The sequence below is a fragment of the Alosa sapidissima genome, chromosome 2 (genome assembly GCF_018492685.1).
Source record: "Alosa sapidissima isolate fAloSap1 chromosome 2, fAloSap1.pri, whole genome shotgun sequence".
NCBI classification, from domain to species: domain Eukaryota; kingdom Metazoa; phylum Chordata; class Actinopteri; order Clupeiformes; family Clupeidae; genus Alosa; species Alosa sapidissima.
This window is the reverse complement of record NC_055958.1, coordinates 41,675,573-41,695,572: the sequence shown is the minus strand read 5'-3', so window position 1 is coordinate 41,695,572 and position 20,000 is coordinate 41,675,573. Positions and strand designations below refer to the sequence as shown.

Below are 20,000 nucleotides of genomic sequence, written 5' to 3'. Positions count from 1 at the left end.
CTGAACAAATTGCAAATGCTTTTGGACATGTATCAGTTGCTTTCATACAATTCTCTGCTGTTTTTTAACATTATCATTTGCTTGTCATGTCAGTCAAAATGAAGTATACTTATGGATGCTGAATAGTCGTTCCCAATAAAACTAATAGTCTTCATTTAATTGCTTGAGTCATTACATACAAAATTGTTGAACTAGTTATCAAATTCTGTCACAATGCTGTAGAGCATGAGCATGTTGAGGTAGTGTCACCGAGTTCTGGCCTTTTTTTGCATTGGAAAACACTGAGAGAACTGTCATAATGAAAACATGACAAAGCCATTTGACTATCTTGTTCATAAACGATGGTGTCAAGACTTCTCATTTTGATGACACTGACAGTTTCATTGACATAAATACCTGCTTTTGAGGAATGGACTATCCATTTTGAGCAAGTGACGTGCTTTTGCAGGTCATCCACTACGTTTTGCAGTTTGCACTAATTGTTTTGAGAAATGCACTAACTGCTGTGTAAATGTTAATAGTGATGTGAGAAAAGCACCAAAGCGACTGAGAAAAACTGTAAAAAGGGGGGGGGGCTAAAAAAAAAGCACAGAATAACTATCTAATCTCTGCGATCTTCAGGGTTAGGCCACATGTTTTCATCAACATCACATCTGATATTATCCAAGGCGATGCACCTGATAAACCGCTTGGTAGCAGAAGCAGAGGTTTTTATACTGTATCTAAGGTTTGGAATATTGTGTTTGCTATTGTGGGATGTTGTGTGTTAACATTCGTAAATACTACAAAAACAATCCATAATTTTGTTGGGAGGTATAGCTTGTCTGTTAAGAAAATGTAAGCATTGTGGAAATGTGTTCACTGACTGCATATTGTGTGAAAACGACATGAAATGTGTGAATGGTATGGCCACAAAGACCGATGCTGTGCTAATTGTGTTTAGAGTTTTGAAAATGTGACAACTGGTTAGACAAACACTTGTTAGCGACTGAAAAAAACTTTATGCATATGCATATTTGTGTGTGTGTGTGTGTGTGTGTGTGTGTGTGTGTGTATGTGTGTGTGCGTATGTGTGTGTGTGTGCGTGTGTATGTGTGTAAGTGTGTGTGTGTGTGTGTGTGTATGTGTGTGTGTATGTGTGTGTGTATGTGTGTGTGTGTGATACCTTCCACGATGGCTCTGCACTCTAAAGCGGGTGGATGTGGGTGTTGCGTTGCCTGGCAACCAGGTGAGTTTGTGCTCCAGGTTAAAAGACTGGATGGAGACATTCACTGGAGGAGGAAGAGAAACAACTGCAGAGAGAGAGAAAGAATGAGAAACAGAGAGAGAGAGAGAGAGAGAGAGAGAGGAGAGAGAGAGAGAGAGAGAGGGAGAGAGACTTTGACTTTTAAGATCCCTTTATAAGGAAACCAAGAAGTAATAGAACCAGCCCTCACGTACAAAGATTGTTTATGCTTATGACGGACTACAGAGATTATTTAGATCAGAGTTGATGATGGACTGTGTACAAAGATTGTTTATGCTTATGACAGACTACAAAGATTATTTAGATCAGAGTTGATGATGGACTATGTACAAAGATTGTTTATGCTTATGACGGACTACAGAGATTATTTACAGAGTTGATGACGGACTCTGTATAAAGATTGTTTAGATCACAGATTTGATGACGGATTGTATACAAAGGTTGTTTAGATCACAGACCTAATAACAGACTGGACTGTGTACAAATTTTGTTTGGTTTTCTTCCAGCTTTTGCTGGTCTTTGCTGGTGTAGCTGGTTAGGCCACTAGGTGGATATGCTAATGTGACCAACTGAGGAAGCTGGTCATGCTGGTGTGACCAGCCTGCCAAACCTGACATTGTTGGTGTAAGATGGTCATGCTGGTTTGCTAGAATGACCAACATAAGCTGGCATGGCCAGTTAAACCAGCAATGTAGACCACCAACACCAACTAAAATGACCAGCTTGAGGTGGTACGACAAGCAAAACCAGCTGAATTACCATCGTAAGCTGGGTGAACCAGCAGAAGGTATGTTTTCGCAAGAGTTTTGCTGGTCTACCTGGTCAACCATCATAGGATGGTTAACAAGCTTGTAGGTGCAGAAGTACACACTCAAATGAGGTATTGTAGGTGCAGAAGTACGCACTCAAATTAGCCAAGCCAAGTTTATTTATATAGCGCATTTCATACACAGAGGTCATTCAGTGTGGTTTACATAAACAAAAGCAAACAGTAAATAGAAATACACATAAAGCATAACAGGGCAATAGTGAGGTACGCCGTCTGAGACACAGAGAGAGAGAGAGAATCTCACACCTAACAGCTGACTAAGCAATTACAGGGAAAATGAAACACACACACACATACACACACACACACTCACACACACACATACACACACTCAAACACACACATACACACACACACTCAAACACACACATACATACACACACACACACAGACACGCACACACACACACACACACTCACACACACACTCTCACACACACACTCACACACACACTCACTCTCACACACACACACACACACACTCACACACACACTCTCTCACACACACACACACACACAGACACACACACACACACACAGACACACACACACACTCACACAGGGTCACAGAACATACCGGTGTGTGTGGACAGCATCTGTACGGTCCACATCACTAGTGTCCAGGAGAAGCAGGGCAGCATGGCTGGACTATCCAACGCAATTCCTAAAGTGTGTGTGTGTGTGTGTCTGTGAGTGTGTGTGTCTGTGAATGTGCGCACGCAAGAATCTGAGTGCTCTTCAATGTACCTTTGTGTCTTCTATCTATTGTCTAGATTACATGCGTGTGTGTGTGTGTGTGTGCATGCAAGATCTATTGTATAGAGTACATGCATGTGTATGTGCGTGCAGCTAGGTCAGAGGAAGCGGATGTGTGTGATAGATGTTCTAAGAGATCTCAAAGCTAGTGTGTACGTCAGCTGTGCATGAAACCTGTGCGTGTGTGTGTGTGTGTGTGTGTTTTCACATGGAGACTAAGTTTCTTTTTCCCCACAAGTCCCTCCCTACCAGAGGCACTCAGTAACACACACACACTCACACGCATATAGACACACACACACACACACAGTTTTACCACAGTTGCCCCAACTGAGACCCTAAGTATATGTGTGTGTGAGGTGTCAAGTCAAGTGTCAATTCTAGTCAGGTGGTAAGTGCTAGAATTAGCAAAGCTAGTTGTAAGTAGTGCTATGAGAGATGTTCTCTGAAGAGCTGGGTCTTCAGGAGTTTTTTGAAGATCGATGTCCCTGCTTTAGTAGGAACTGGTAGAAAACAGGAACAGATTAGAAAAGTTCAAGATCAAAAGAGTCTAAAAAATGCTGGGTTATTTTCTCAACCCAAACGCTGAGTTGAAACTGTTGGGTCATTGTGTGGGGTTGTTTTTACTCATGTTGGGTTATTTTCTGTAACCCAGCTTATTGGGTTGATAGTTTAGGACAGCGCCCCTCCTCTCCCCCACCTGACTTGAACACACTACCCAGCACCAGGGTAACTTTAACACAGCTGCATAGTTATTTGTGGGTTCGGGGGAAATCGTTATTCTCAACTGTCCATGCAGTCCAGCAGCTGTCAACATGCAGTGGAAATCAGACGATTTCGTAAGGTATGTGTCTGCTTTTAACTTTTTTTTATTATTATTATTCAGGCGGATTTTAAAAGTCCACCCAGAGATACCCTTCGTAATATGAATGGATATTCTGCCTGCCAATTTCGTTCATTCAAGCCAGCTAACGTTAGCTAACATTAACTTACAATTACTGCTCATGTTAATGTTAAATCTACACAAAGACAGACTCTTAAAAACATAGTTCTTTGTTCACTGGGTATGAACTGCTGAACAGAAACAAAAACAAACGTTACAGACAACTTGGATTTAACTAACTGAATGTGTTAACATGAGCTAGCTTGCTAATGGTAGAACTATCACTGCCACTAACGTTAACGTTTGTGAGTCTGCTGTTAAACAACTCCATGAGGTGGTCATGGTTTCCGAGTGTGTTGCGCTAATATTTTCTCTCGGATTTTTAATGTTTGTCAACATCATTCACTGATGATGGTTCGTGAAAGTCTTGATATAAAGTTCTGTCAATAGCAGTGATTAATTCACTCTTTTTCTTTCTTTGATTGACCGGACTGACCCCCAAATGGACCGTGGAATCTAGCTGTCTTCATGGAAGTAACTTATCACATGCTGATGCTGCTTTTAGAGTAGGCTATCCATTCAAAAATAAAGTAAACTGTCAAATAAATAATTATGTCAAACTGTTTTATTTCATTGCATGGCTATTTGTTGCCCATTTTCTCTCAATGCAAATACTGGGTTTAGAAAACCCGACAACTGGTAATTGTAAAAGTAAAAGTTCTGTTGATATAACCCAGTGGTTTGGGTTGAATCTATACCCAATATACTGTGTAAATTTTACTGAACATTTATAAAGTTATAACCCAGCACATTGGTTACCTTTACCCAGTCTATTGTGCCAATTTAACTAACGTTGTGTTGATATAACCCAGCGTTTTGGGTTAGAATCATACCCAACCTGCTGGGTTTAATAATGTACCCAGACCATTGGGTTAGGATAACTCAATGTGGTGTTGGTCCAATAGTTAACCAGCGGCTGGGTTATATTTGGGTTATTTTTAACCCAACATTTTTTATACTTATACTTAAAGGAGAATTCCGGTGTGATTTTGACCAAAGTGTGTTGAAACATGATACCGAGTGTGAACGTATGTCTCATAGCTCATTTCGGCTTGTCCCCTGCACTCAGAAATCTGGCGCTAGTTAGCCAATGCTTACCAACAATTTTTCGATGGGGGTGCCTCGGGCATCGGCCTAGCCATGCAAATAAATCACTGTTTTACACCATTTATAAGGCTAAAAGTAGCTCCATACTTCATTGGTAGACTTCCGAGGGCCTTGACATTTTAAACGAGACATTGAGAACTTTGAAAAAGCACTGGTAGTTTACTTACAAGACGATTTATACAGACAGTATCTTCACAGAGTTTAGCGTTTGCAGCCATCTTGAATTTAGTCACGATAAGTCGAGTGACGAGTAAGAATGAACAGGTATGATAAGGGATCAGATTCCAAAAATAATTCTGTGGAAATGCATGGATTCCAGTTTCTTCCAGTAGCAGCAACTGGAATCCATGTGTAGAAAGTGGCAGAAACCAGTAGTAAGTACTTTCGACTACACCACCCCCGGGGAGTATGATCCCCCGAGGGAAAGTGAATTTATGTTTACAAACACCCAGATTGATCACAGTTACCACGTTTCACAATGTACCCGCACAAGGGCAATCAGGTTTGTGCAAATCAAAACAGAGACAAGGTTCTATTTATGTTTATTTATTTTCAAATATTTCTCAACTCTTTAAAATGTTTTTCAAATGTTCTGTTAAATGATTGCGCACATACACACTCACACACACATACGCGCTCACATGCAGACTGCTGTGGGTATGGTTATCGGTAGGCCCACCAGAAATACAATACAAACAAACATAAACACGTACATTAATTAATAAAGCAAAACGACAGAGGGCTTACCAGAGGGAGGACCGTAGCTATGGAGTGGGTTAGAAGGACCACACGTGATATACACTGCACTGCACACCCAGGTGCCGCTACACTACCATAAATGTGAACTCACAGACACGGATACCCACCACCAACGGCTTGGCCCCCCTGCTGGTCGTCCCTGGTCCTGCCAAAGAAAAGAAAAGAAAATACAATTAACACGGTACAGTGACCACAGGCAATGGCTGAGCCCACAGGGCTAGTAGTAAGGTAACTCACAAACCACAGTGATAGCACACACGCACAGCAAGCTATACACACAGCAAATATCGCACCCCCGAGGGGCACAGCAAAGCGCCTTAACCAACACAACAAGTCGTGAGGGACAAAATGTGAGGCCCACACAGGCCCTGTGAACTTGACCAATGCCCACGGGATATGTACAGAAATCACAAACGATAAATTAACAGAATAAATCAAAACACAAAACAATAAAATAAAATAAACCAGAACACAAAACAATATACTCAATAGTGAGTGGGTAATACCCACTTACCACCCCACACACACTCACGCACACGCGCCCCCCACACAAAACTCGCAAGGACGCACACACACCGACACACACACCAACACACACACATTCCAGCACACACTGGCTGCAGTGGGCCCACACACGCTGCCGTATGCTATTGCGGTGCGCGGCCCCTCTCAGTGCGGTGCCGCCGTGATACGAGACAAGCAACAGCGTGAGAATATCCTATAAATGAAAGAAATTCAATAAAAGCAGAACAGCAGCCAGAGCAGAGCCCGACGATGCAGAGGCGCTGCTCATTGTAGGCCCAGTGGAGGGGGAATGACAGTACCCGGCGGCCTACGGGCAGACAAACATTTCCAAATTAGCTAGGCCCATTACAAATTACTACTATTCATGGCAGCAACGGTATTAAGAGCGGCATTACTCACCCAAAGCCTGATATTTACATGCACCGAGGCCGAATACCCAGCTGATCTCGGAGGCAAATGTCGCGAATGTGGACCCTACGTGAAGGGAGGAAGCGTTAGCCACGGAGAAATGTAGAGACATAATGCTGAATAAATGCGTTGCCGGGCAGAGACGTACCAGAACGCGGAGGGAGGAAGAAGACTGGATAAACCACTGCAAAGGATGCAAGTAGTAAGCGCGTAGATGCGGAGCACAGATGAAACCGAGGGCTACTGCAGGAACGCAGGTCACCAAGTGAAACACTCTGAAAACAGTGCGAGAAGCTAACATTAGCAATTGGCAACTAGCTCGCATTTCAACACTAAGAGGAAGCAGGTCAACATACCTCCAAAGGGAACCGTGGGAATGCCGAACGCTGCCTCAACGGACAAGCAATAGCAGCAGAACCAATGCTGATGCAGAACTGCGTGGAACAGGCAGAGCTTACTCGCCTGGCCGTGTCGGCTCCATGCTTTTAAAGACTACCGCTAACGCTAGACAACAAGCCAGCGTGATGACGTAACCGACGACGCCGCACGGCTGCTGCGTGCTTAACCGGTACCGGAGCACCACTACACATGCATTTCCACGGAATTACGGTATATCTATATCTATCTATCTATCTATATACAGTGCGTTCCAAATTATTTTTTTCTCAGATTTTCTTAAATAGTTGATGCAAATGACAGTCAGTATAATTTTCATCGAAAATCATCAACCGTTAGAGTATAATTCAAATTTTACTGAACAAACCTCCCAATGATAACAGTATTTTTTTACAAAAAATACTGTGACCTTGGCGACAACAAGTCCTCCCGGAGTTGTGCCTTTTATCATTACTTTTGGTTATAATAACTTCGTGCACAGAGGAAATAAGCGAACAGCTATATGCAAGGTGTGTGGCACCAGGATAAATTAGGCCTATTCAACAACGTCTGATTTCATTAGGCATCTCCAAACGCACCCAGATAGGTCCGTCACTTAGGCCTAGCATATATCGTCACAGGTGACAAGCTAACCATCGCAAAGTGAACAGGCAGGGATGGGCAAAAATACATCAGGATGTATTTCAAAATAAAATACCTAATACCCTCAATACTGTATTTTTGTATTTTGAAAATACTCAAAATACTTTTTTTTAAGGAAGTATGGAAGCACTGCAAAAAAACTTTTTTTATCCCAAACATTTAGCCTATTAAAACTTTATAGTAAAAAACAATGTATACAATTTGGCCCCTGTCATACCAAATAGTATACCGTATGCAAGTTCATGTAGTGTGATCAGAATTAAGAATCATTTATATTTATTTTTAAATTAAATTAAATCTATTTAAATTTACATTTACATTTAGTCATTTAGCTGATGCTTATCCAAAACGACCGACAGAGCTTTCAATTAACCACATTATAATCAATAGGCCAAAATCATAATTGTGTATCTGTGCCGAATTTCGTAATTCAAGTGCAGTGCAGAACTGAATAAGAAAATCATAAGGCTATGTATCTTGAAGTTCCAGTATGTGAGAGTGATCTCCAACCTCAAGTATGCAGCTAATAAGGAAATAGATAATTAAACAAGGTGAACTTCTCCCCACTGTGGAATGCGAAAAAAGGATTTTACAAGGACACTCAACACCTTACTATCTATTGATGTCATTGTGGTTCATTGAGATCTCTGACATTTTTTCTGTTAAAGATTGGCAAGGAGACAATAGGACTGGTTGCCTTTGTCGGTGTCCTTTGGTCTGTGAACTTGCACAGGTAAACTTGCTCATCTTTACTTGCATACGACTTCTCACCAGTGCTTCAGACCAGAGCTGATGCTTCAGCACAATCTAAATATGGCAGAAGCGATGCACCCACAGAGATCATCACTGATGACAGATGACCGCCCTATCATCGCCTATTACTGTCCCCCTACCTGGATTCCTGGCCCGTACAGCCTAGTGACCCACCACCTGCCTATGACACATACATGTATCTGATCCTAGGCAGATGGGTCAGGCCGTTGAGTCGATCTGCTCAAGGTTTCTTCCTATATGTATCTCCAATTCTAGGGAGTTTTCCCCTGTTACCCTGTTCCCCTGTTACCCAGTTCCCCTGTTCCCCTGTTCCCCTGTTACCCTGTTCCCCTGTTACCCTGTTCCCCTGTTACCCTGCTACCCTGTTCCCCTGTTAACCTGCTACCCTGTTCCCCTGTTACCCTGTTCCCCTGTTCCCCCTGTTACCCTGTTCCCCTGTTCCCCTGTTACCATGTTCCCCTGCTACCCTGTTCCCCTGTTCCCCTGCTACCCTGTTCCCCTGCTACCCTGTTCCCCTGTTACCATGTTCCCCTGCTACCCTGTTACCCTGTTCCCCCTGTTCCCCTGCTACCCTGTTCCCCTGTTACCCTGTTCCCCTGTTACCCTGTTCCCCTGTTACCATGTTCCCCTGTTACCCTGTTACCATGTTCCCCTGTTACCCTGCTCCCCTGCTACCCTGTTCCCCTGTTACCCTGCTACCCTGTTACCCTGTTCCCCTGCTACCCTGTTCCCCTGTTACCCTGTTCCCCTGCTACCCTGTTACCCTGCTACCCTGTTCCCCTGTTACCCTGTTCCCCTGCTACCCTGTTCCCCTGTTACCCTGTTCCCCTGCTACCCTGTTCCCCTGTTCCCCATGGGCCTCTCTTTCTTTTCTTTTCTTCTTTTTCTCTGATTGTCTACACTTTGTACAGCGCCATGATACATGTGTAATGTTTTGCCGCTCTATAAGCACAATTAAATTGAAATTGAAAAACAAAAAAATAAATGTTTAAGTCACTTAAATCCAATTTGCATAATAATTTGTAACACAGTGTTGGAGTAATTTTGACCACAGTAACCAGTTTGGAGTAATTTTGACCGTATATTTGTGGTCAAAATTACTCCAACTGGTGTGAGACTGCAGCTTTATTCACAATACCAGGAGACTGTTATCCAGCAAAGTAACAATCCAACACATCTGTGGGTGAAGCCAGTTCTTATGAAGCGTAATTCCGGAGCGATTTCTTAAAAATACACGAAACATTGAAACATTTCACGCTCGGCCGTTCCATATGCAAAAATGTAATACCATACCAAGACATTCCAGACAATTTTAGACTTTTTTAGGCCTTAAAAAATGTTCTATTTAAGACTTTTTAAGGATCTGTGGAGAACCTGGACATGTATAAGTAAGTGTATAAGTATATAAACTCTTTTGGTCCCGTGAGGGAAATTTGGTCTCTGCATTTATCCCAATCCGTGAATTAGTGAAACACACTCAGCACACAGTGAACACACAGTGAGGTGAAGCACACACTAATCCCGACGCAGTGAGCTGCCTGCAACAATAGCAGCGCTCGGGGAGCAGTGAGGGGTTAGGCAGAGACTTTCTAATGAGGAGACACAGCACTCAAAAAATCCTCCATTGAATGCATGGGGTTAGTTTGTAACGCCAATATGGCAGTTGTCTACACATACCCAACCCCATACCGCGGCAAAACGTTGACATGTGAATACATTGAGTCAATCATATGGTGTGTTGTGAATACACTGAGCCAATCATGTGGTGTGTTGTGAATACACTGAGCCAATCATGTGGTGTGTTGTGAAGACATCGTGTCATCATATGTTGTGATCTCGCCGCTGGAGCAAGATTGGTGTCGTGAAGCCTTGGCACGTGGATTTCTGCTGAAATAGATGCCGATAAGTGCCCAAAAAGCGTTGCAATATGGCCGCTGAGTGGAGGGACTTGCCTAAAAGGACTTTGGGTTAGGTGCCTTGCTCAAGGCCACTTCAGATGTAGGCATGTGCTCAACAACTTCCCCGCTCACATTTTTCCTACTGGGTCGGGGATCGAACCGGCAACCCTTCGGTTACTGAAGCCCTAACCAGTAGGCCACACACTGCCCCCCACACACAACGATCATGATCACACACACACACACACACAGGCGCGTGCGGACACTGATCAACGGTCACCTGCTGGCCTACGTTTTAGGCAAACATAGACAAGACAACAATCATGATCACACACACACACACACAGGTGCGCGCGGACACTGATCAACGATCAGTCCTACGTTTTAGGCAGACATAGACAAGACAATAGATTATTTCAGAAACATACAAAAGTTTAATAACTAAATAAAATCATACAAATATTTCCACATGTGCTTGAGGACATTTGGGCATGATTAAGTTGACCCTTTTCGTTATGGGCCTGCAACAGAGTTACCTTGGTAATGTAACGGAATTTATAAGTAATGCTGAGATTAGATAATGTTAATACTGTGTGTGTGTGTGTGTTCTGTACACACCTCAGATTTTAGGCTACAGGAAACCCCACTGGTGTGTGTGTGTGTGTATGCGTAATACTGGTAGCAGAAGAGTGGCGTAGAGAGTTCCAATCACAGAGTAGTGTGTGTGGGTGTGTGTGTACCTTGGCACTATAACAGATGTGAATTGTGCTCCGGTGTAGCACAATGTCACTACCAAACACATCTGTATGTGTGTGTGAGTGTGTGCAGGTGTATGAGTGTGTGCATGTGTGTGTGTATGAGCGAGTGCATTGCAGTGTTGCGCGGTCTGCCCGAAATTAAGCGGTCGCCCGCGGTTATGAGTCATAAACAAAATATTTTAATGATATTCGGGTCATTTGTGGGCGGGTCAGTTAAAATTAATTAATATTTTCTACAAATAGGCCTACTTAAAATATCACGAGAAGGCTAGCATCAATACAGTAAAGTCAACAGTAAAGAAGCTGAAGACACGAGTTAAAATAATAACACCCCTTCAGGAAAAGCGATATATATGGGAAATATTGGGAAAAGTTCTTAAAGAAGATGACAGTAGTACAAGTTATGGTCTATGTAGGCCTACTTCTTGCGAAGCCTCTACCGGTATGTATAGGTTCGCGGATGCATAAAAGTTACCTTAGTTTGTTGTGTTTGTGACTTTAAACAGTGGATGTGCTTTAGTAAAGCTTTGTGCTTCATTCAGCATTATAAACCAGTTCTTACGCTAACGTTTTGACCAGCAATGTATCTCTCTTGCCTACCTTGCCTCACCATTTCTGTTTTCGAAAGAAAGAAAGATGTATGTCCATAGCCTTCAAATCTTATCCTAGTGTTCTAATCCTTGGTGGTTGCGTGCGTGCTTGCGCTCTTATTCTCATTCTCTCTCCTGCGCAAACATTATGTCCTGCATGCCTACTGCGTGTAGTTCTACTGCATAAAGTTTCGCAAATAAATTAGTTTGTTTTACAGAAATGGCCTACTGTCACACTGCATGCAGGCTATAACCAAAAGCACACATTTTGTAAATAAGCGGGTCGGGTATAATTTTGTCCTAATTAATATTCGCGGTCCGAGTTGCGGTCGGGTTGATTAAAATATCGGGCGACCGCGGGCCGCTTGTGACCAAACCCGCGCAACACTGGTGTGCATGTGTGTGCATTACACTAGTAGCATATGAGTGGTGCATGTGTGTATGACAGTGTGTGTGTGTGTCTTTATGACACTGGTACATGTATGTGTGTGTATCTTTATAACACTGGTACATGTTTGTGTGTGTGTGTCTTTATGACACTGGTACATGTATGTGTGTGTGTGTGTGTGTAACATTAGTAACATCAAAAGAGTGGTGTACAGAACTCCAATCACAGACAGTGACACGCCCCCACATTCCAAGATGCTTCCTGATTGGCCAGAGAAAGACCATGAGATGAACCAATGGCAGAGTGGATGTCCTGTCATGACCAGCATACATGACATTCTCACGAGCTTGTGCTTGTGTGTGTGTGTAACCTTATGTCACTGGAACAGGTGTGTGTGTGTGTGTGTGTGCCAGCCTTTGCATAAAGCAATCTAAACAAGTTGACTAGTTGAAATGAGCCTAAAACAGGCTGGACTGAGTTTGACAATAATACCGGCCCACTCGCGTTGAAATGCAGTATCGGGCCAGTGTGAGTTTGAGCGGACACGTGCCTCACTGGTGTGTGTGTGTGTGTGTGTAACAGTCTTTATGACACTGTAACATGTACGCATGTGTGTGTGTACAGTATATGTGTGTGTGCCTAAAAGTCTTTTTGACATTGTAACAGGTACGTGTGTGTGTGTGTGTGTGTGTGTGTGTATCTTTATGACACTGGTACATGTATGTGTGTGTGTGTGTGTGTGTGTGTGTGTGTGTGTGTGTGTGTGTGTATCTTTATGACACTGGTACATGTATGTGTGTGTGTGTGTATCTTTATGACACTGGTACATGTACGTGTGTGTGTGTGTGTGTGTGTGTGTGTGTGTGTGTGTGTGTGTGTGTGTGTGTGTGTGTGTGTGTGTGTCTGTCTTTATGACCCTGTAGCATGCTCCTGTCTGTGTGTATGTTCCAGTCTTGATGTGGCACAACATGGGTGTGTGTGTAACCAAAGTTCTAGATGGTTGAGGAACCAAAGTTCTAGATGGTTGAGGAACCAAAGTTCTAGATTGTTCTAGCTGCGTCTCATGTAGCCAGTGGCCTCCTCCTCCTCTTCCTCCTCTTCCTCCTGTTCAGGTGAGGAGTGTGTTGTCTCGTGCACAGGTGTGTGTGTGTGTGTGTGTGTGTGAGAGAGAGGGGCCGTGGTCAGCAGAGGAGCCCAGACGTCTGTGAGCTCACACTCCTCTTCTCTCCTCTTCCTCTCCTCCTTCGTCTTCGTCATGCCCAGCATCACAGAGAAGAGGTTCACGTCCTCCCCCTCTTCCTCTTCCTCCTCTCCCTCGACCTCTTTCTCTCTCAGCGTCACAGAGAAGAGGTCCACGTCCTCCCCCTCTTCCTCCTCCTCTTCCTCTCTCTCTTTCTCTCTCAGTGTCACAGAGAAGAGGTTCACATTCTCTCCCTTTTCCTCCTCATCTTCCTCTATCACTCCATCCTTCTCCCCCAGTGTCACAGAGAGGATGCACACGTTCTCTCCCCCTCTATCCTCCTCCTCCTCCACCCCTCCATCCTCCATGTCTCCTCGTCTCTCTCCTGCACTCCCCGACTCCACCAGAGGGGGCGCCAGCTCCAGTCCTCTCCCGCACTTGTAGTCCTCCGTCTCCGGGGGCAACGGGGGCGTGTCGGCGGGCGAGGAGGAGGAGGAGCTCCCGGCCTGCACTCGTCTTTCATATCCCACTCTTCCCTCGCTCCCCTCCTCCTCTTCGCTCTCCTCTTCCTCCAGTCTCCCTTTGGCCTGGGTCGTCACCACGGAGACCAGGGACAGCACGGGGTCCACGGCCCTCAGGAGCAGGGGCAGATGGGGGGAGAGGAAGTTGACCTGGGGGAGGGAGAGAGAGAGAGAGAGAGAGAGAGAGAGGGAGAGAGAAAGAGAGAGAAAGCGAGCGAGAGAGAGGGGGAGAAAGAGAGAGAGAGAAAGAGGGAGAGTGTGAGAGAGAGAGGGGGAAACATTTCAGTAGCGGTTGCGAGTCTTTGGAACGGGGGAAGCTCTGATAAGAATGGTCAATTATTAAATTAATATTATTAAGGCGAGACACGGCAGGTGAAAACATCGTTTTTTCATGCACTGGTCAATTTCGAGATTTTGAGCTAGTCTGTTACCTTAGCATGTATTCTATCACACTACTACAACAAAAAAGTCTGATTTAAACATTTAGGTGTTTATTTCATTATATTGTGTCTACTTGCGCCTGTATATTTATCCTAAATTCAGCGAAAGTTAGCATTCTAACCTTGCATGTACTCCCGCGACTGTGACCCAAAACATATTGTGTGTAGTACCGTTGGAAAGCTCTGTTTTTCCTGCATCACGCTATGTGATCCATGTATGGACACTTCCTTTGTATCAGCATCATTGGCTGTCTTTCAAGGCTGTTTTCTCAAAACGAGTTTCCTCTCCCACTCTGAGCAAGGAAACTCCACTTCAGAAGCACTTACATACACCAAACTTTCTAGGCTTATGCCTAACTATATTTCGAAGATTTGTACAGAGGGGTTTGTTATATTATTTGATATATTATTTCTAGCCTGACTTACATGACATTTTATGCCTAAAAACATGGCAAACATTTTTTGAGGGCTATTGACATCATATTCTGATTTACAGGATAACTAAAGTAGATATTCATAAATCCCTCTGTAAATTTGTCAACATCTATTATCTGAACACAATGAAAACATAATTTTGAACCTGGCTGTATCCAATGCTCAGGTTTCTTGCTTTAAAATGTATGCAAATTAGCGCATATTTAATTAGATAATGCCTAATTTGCATATGTAAACATTAAATTACAGATAACTTGTAATACATTTTTTTCTCATATTAATGTAAGTAATCAACTGGGTAAGTTTCATAGTGATATCTGCTTGTTAAAAATTTTACCCTATTCACCTGTAGTATTTTGCCTTAAGGTGCTATATTGTTCTTTGAGGGCAAAAATTAGATGCCAGGCTTCCCTGGAAATGACGATTTTGTGGCGTTTGTCCAATAAACATCCAGCTTTTCTTCACTGAGACCAGCCCACTCTGTAGTGCCATTGAAAGTCCAGTGAAGCCGAGCGTCTATGGGTTTTTTGATGGATCGTGTCACAGCAATGTATTAGGGGTGCGAAATCACGATAGATGACCGGCAAAACCTTATTGCTGAACGAACTAGCCATGAAGCTGGACACGTTTTTAGCATGTTCTAGTCGGATAAGTAGGCTAATGTAATACAGTATTATTTGCAATTTTCTGTGATATTTTAGGAGGCTGAGCTTCCCTTGTAGTCTTAGAGGGGATCACCGCCTCTGGGACATTTATAGTGGTAACTGTTGAAGACGTGATTGTATCAGTGTTTCCCCTACAATGTATTCATCAGCGGCGCAGTGCCGCTCCTGGAATTCAAGCGCCACTGCAAAAAGAGTTGCCTAATTAAAAAAAAAAAATAGACGCAAGTGAACTTCAGGAACAGCTGCCGTTCGTTCAGGTTTCATGTCAACAAATAATAGTAGGCTAACGTTGAAGGCGCAGTCAGGGATTCCACAGGAGATCACGCTTGTTTGTGTTTATGTTTAAGTTTATTAGCAGACGCAATTTTGTGCATGTTAACCAAGGAACCAAATTAAACACGCCAGCGAGGTAGCTCGCCCCTACCTTCAGTAGCCTATTCCCAGATAAATCCACGCATTGTTTCGTTTTTGTTTGTGATACAGGCAATGCTTTCAAGCCCTGTGTTTACATCTGAGATAGTTTGTAATTCCCGTAGAGCTCATCAAAATTATAGATATGATACAAGACACTTATCTGCTATAATCCAAGTGAATTTTCTTCGAATTTTTGACCATTTATTTTACCAAATGACATGGGAAACATAATTAATTTCATCCACATATTCTTATGCACCATGCACAACAACGCTACTAAGTTAGCTTAAAACCGTGAGAATCAAGCCAGCGTCACGGGCCGTCACGGCATTAAATTCGACTTGCACAGCACCAATACAGTGTAATGGTATGAAAGAGAAGTCTATATAGTTTATACAGTGCTGTGCAAAAGTTAAGACACCCATGCTGAAATTGACTAAAGGGAGGAATAAAAACATCTTTTGCCTTTTGTCTTAATGCCTTAATTAAAAAAAAAATAGGACATCAATTATTTTTAATGCATCATGTATCGTAAATAAATACATTATATATAAATGTCTTAACTTATGCACAGCACTGTATATTCTAAATAGTAATAGTTTGTACAGTGGCCTTTTTTTTGGGGGGCTGGCTTCCTACAATCAACAGCACCGCTGCTGGAAAAAATTCTAGGGGAAACACTGTGTATACATTTATAGTGGTAACTGTTGAAGACCTAATTGTATACATTTATAGTGGTAACTGTTGAAGACCTAATTGTATACATTTATAGTGGTAACTGTTGAAGACCTAATTGTATACATTTATAGTGGTAACTGTAGAACTATTGAATACATTTATAGTGGTAACTGTAGAACTATTGAATACATTTATAGTGGTAACTGTAGAACTATTGAATACATTTATAGTGGTAACTGTAGAACTATTGAATACATTTATAGTGGTAACTGTTGAACTATTGAATACATTTATAGTGGTAACTGTTGAATAGATATATAGCTCTCTGAATGTGTAGAAAACGGATGGAGTTTCCAAAATCTCCAAGATAATGATCATCATGATCTCTATCATATTGACCAATGTGAGTACGATCTCTATATTGACCAATGTGAGTACGATCTCTATATTGACCAATGTGAGTACGATCTCTATATTGACCAATGTGAGTACGATCTCTATATTGACCAATGTGAGTACGATCTCCATATAGACCAATGTTATTATGATCTCCATATTGACCAATGTGATTAGATTTGAGATTTGATTTGATCACTATAGACAACGATCCTCCCTGAACATCAGCTCATTGGCCCCTAAAGACGACGATCCTCCCTGAACATCAGCTCATTGGCTAGTTTAGACGACGATCCTCCCTGAACATCAGCTCATTGGCTAGTTTAGACGACGATCCTCCCTGAACATTGGCCCCTATAGACAACGATCCTCCCTGAACATCAGCTCATTGGCTAGTTTAGACGACGATCCTCCCTGAACATTGGCCCCTATAGACAACGATCCTCCCTGAACATCAGCTCATTGGCCCCTATAGACGATGATCCTCTCTGAGCATCAGCTCATTGGCCATATCTATATCTCCTGCATGTCTGATCACTAAAGACGATCCTTACGATCCTGCAGCCCTCCTTGAACATCTGAGGTAAATCAGACCAGCTGTAATTCATGTGACCAGACACACACACACACACACGCACACACACGTACACACGTACACACACACACACACACACACACTCACACACGAGGAGACATGATTAGCACCCTACTGGAGTCCGGGTAATGCAAAGGAGAGAAAAGAGGACCCCTGCTGGCGGGAGAGGAGAACTGCAGTCAGGGCCACCTGTGAGCCAAACCTAGTTCATGGTTCAGCGTTGCTGGGCAACCACTAGACGGCAGACACCACAGCACACACGCACACACACACATGCGCGCATGCACGCGCACACACACAGGAAACAGGAAAGGAGGTTCATGATGCCGCTGGTAACTTGCCTGGGCTAACTTCTATGTAGAACCATAAAAACACTGTTAGCCCTGTGTGTGTGTGTGTGTGTGTGTGTCTGTATTATTAACCTGCAGCATTGGAATTCCTAATATTAAACATGACAAACACACACCCACACACTGCTTCCCAATAAACTTCAGAGCCCTAGCTCTTTCTCACACACACACACACACACACACACACACACACACACACACACACACACACACACACACGTATGCACAAAGCTTTGTATTGCAGGTGCGGCTGTTTAGTTTCTAGATGGCTGTGGTTGCCTGCTCCTGTAGTCACCCCTGCAGGTGGTTTCCTGCTCCTGTAGTGCACCCCTGCAGGTGGTTTCCTGCTCCTGTAGTCACCCCTGCAGGTGGTTTCCTGCTCCTGTAGTCACCCCTGCAGGTGGGGCCTGCTCCTGTAGTGCACCCCTGCAGGTGGGGGCCTGCGCAATGTGTGTGTGTGTGAGTGTGTACAGTGTGTGTGTGTGTGTGAGTGTGTGTACAGTGTGTGTGTGTGTGTGTGTGTGTGTTTGTGTATGTTTGTACGGTGTGTGTGTGTGTGTACGATGTGTGTTTGTACGGTGTGTGTGTGTGTACAGTGTGTGTGTGTGTGTGTGTGTGTGTGTGTGTGTGTGTGTGTGTGTGTGTTTGTGTATGTTTGTACGGTGTGTGTGTGTGTGTACGATGTGTGTTTGTGTATGTGTGTACGATGTGTGTTTGTGTATGTGTGTGCGGTGTGTGTGTGCGCATGTAAACACCTGGTACCAAGTACTAGGGGTGTCACGATTCTCCAAATCCTCGATGTAATTTTCAATTTTAAAGGTCACGATTCGATTCGATTTTCGATCTTTTTTAAAATATTACTATTAATGCATTCCTTATATGTTATTTACTCTTTTTGGCCTTTTCCTTTTCTGTTTCGGGGGCTTTTATTTTGAAACCGTTCCAACCGCGAGGTTGTAATGTAAACAGAACTAACATTAGGCTAAAACAGAGACGTGAACATAGTGAAATGAAACCAACACAGAATGATAATTTGATTGTTTCAGCACACTCCGAAGAGACCCAAGGTTAGTGTTCATGGAATATGTACTTATCAATGTGCATTTTAAGCCTTAAAGTAACTTTGGACTGTAACTAGATCACCTTTTTTTACTTGCTAAGTTGAGTAGGCTAAGTTAGTTTTAATTGACGTGAATGAATGAATACTTCCACATAGGTAATTTCAAAGTAGCAAGAGGGGCTTTGATTTCGGTAGGTTGATGTGTATATTATAACTGGCTGCAGCCTAAAATTAGAGGAGTGTTGACGCCGCAGTTCAGCACGTGCGTGTGTGTTTGTGCGTCTTGGCAAACATGCTGGACGTGACATTGGGGGTGTGGCTGCATCGTCGATTCTACATTTAAGTTCGAGATTGAGATGTAATTTCGATCGATTTCGATATAAAATCGAAATTGTGACACCCTTACTAAGTACACTGTCTGATCTGACAGGCACAGGTTTTGAGGTCTGAGGCTATTCTCAAATGCCCAGATGGTAACACCTAGTCCAAAAAAACAGCCACACACTGTGTGTGTGTTTTAATTATGTGGTCGTGTGTTACTCTTCTGGTTATATTGTAATAAAATTGAGCATACGATGTTATATGATGCATGGACATCATAGAACATTGCTAGGGCCTGTGTTCTTAACATCATAGAACATTGCTAAGGGCCTGTGTTCTGTTCCCAACATCATAGAGCATTGCTAAGGGCCTGTGTCCTCAACATCATAGAACATTGCTAAGGGCCTGTGTTCTTAACATCATAGAACATTGCTAAGGGCCTGTGTTCTGTTCTCATAGAGCATTGCTAAGGGCCTGTGTTCTGTTCCCAACATCATAGAACATTGCTAAGGGCCTGTGTTCTGTTCCCAACATCATAGAGCATTGCTAAGGGCCTGTGTCCTCAAGATCATAGAACATTGCTAAGGGCCTGTGTTCTCAACATATTAGAACATTGCTAAGGGCCTGTGTTCTCAACATATTAGAACATTGCTAAGGGCCTGTGTTCTGTTCCCAACATCATAGAACATTGCTAAGGGCCTGTGTTCCCAACATCATAGAACATTGCTAAGGGCCTGTGTTCTTAACATCATAGAACATTGCTAAGGGCCTGTGTTCTTAATTGTTTCTAGGTTACCAAAACTGAGGGAGAGAGAGACGAGATGATTGTTTGTGATGCAATCCTTCCTCTACCATATGCACTGCTTAACAACTGCTTATCTAATCAAATCTAATCTAATACAAATGTGCATCTAAAAATGCAAAAAC

At 43.1% G+C, this 20,000-nt stretch overlaps 2 protein-coding genes and 2 long non-coding RNA genes across 9 annotated transcripts in view; 1 reads left to right on the top strand and 3 right to left on the bottom strand.

Annotated features, from left to right (window-relative positions):
* Window positions 1-2,841, bottom strand: part of crfb1 (cytokine receptor family member b1) — an 8,631-nt gene extending 5,790 nt beyond the window's left edge. For both annotated transcript variants that reach the window (XM_042066817.1, XM_042066818.1), the window contains exons 1-2: window positions 2,652-2,841; window positions 1,166-1,292 (exon numbers count right to left, since the gene is read on the bottom strand). In XM_042066817.1, the coding sequence (XP_041922751.1) occupies window positions 1,166-1,292; window positions 2,652-2,715 (191 nt within the window). In that variant the 5' untranslated portion in view covers window positions 2,716-2,841. The remainder of the gene's footprint in view (window positions 1-1,165; window positions 1,293-2,651) is intronic.
* A 156-nt stretch (window positions 2,842-2,997) lies between these two features.
* Window positions 2,998-7,143, bottom strand: LOC121686291. Of its 3 annotated transcripts, none has more exons than XR_006023844.1 (4): window positions 6,929-7,143; window positions 6,564-6,847; window positions 5,747-6,471; window positions 2,998-3,333 (listed from the first exon to the last, which is right to left on the bottom strand). It is a non-coding gene; the product is annotated as an uncharacterized LOC121686291 (long non-coding RNA). The 3 variants fall into 3 exon arrangements; XR_006023838.1 differs by lacking the exon at window positions 2,998-3,333 and having other exon boundaries at window positions 5,447-6,471; window positions 6,564-6,638; window positions 6,721-6,847; window positions 6,929-7,141; XR_006023832.1 differs by lacking the exon at window positions 2,998-3,333 and having other exon boundaries at window positions 5,447-6,471.
* Window positions 7,144-10,932: 3,789 nt separating this feature from the next.
* Window positions 10,933-20,000, top strand: part of LOC121686404 — a 9,375-nt gene continuing 307 nt past the window's right edge. The window contains exons 1-3 of one of the 2 annotated variants that reach the window (XR_006023949.1): window positions 10,941-10,997; window positions 14,156-14,158; window positions 18,289-18,340. This is a non-coding gene — a long non-coding RNA (uncharacterized LOC121686404). Of the gene's footprint in view, window positions 10,998-14,155; window positions 14,159-18,288; window positions 18,341-20,000 lie in introns of those variants that run through there. The other variant, XR_006023950.1, reaches the window with a different exon arrangement.
* crfb2 (cytokine receptor family member b2) overlaps window positions 12,897-20,000 on the bottom strand; it is a 27,800-nt gene continuing 20,696 nt past the window's right edge. The window contains exons 7-8 of one of the 2 annotated variants that reach the window (XM_042066799.1): window positions 13,375-13,869; window positions 12,897-13,326 (exon numbers count right to left, since the gene is read on the bottom strand). In XM_042066799.1, coding sequence (XP_041922733.1) covers window positions 13,069-13,326; window positions 13,375-13,869 — 753 coding nt within the window. In that variant the 3' untranslated portion in view covers window positions 12,897-13,068. Of the gene's footprint in view, window positions 13,870-20,000 lie in introns of both variants that reach the window. The other variant, XM_042066789.1, reaches the window with a different exon arrangement.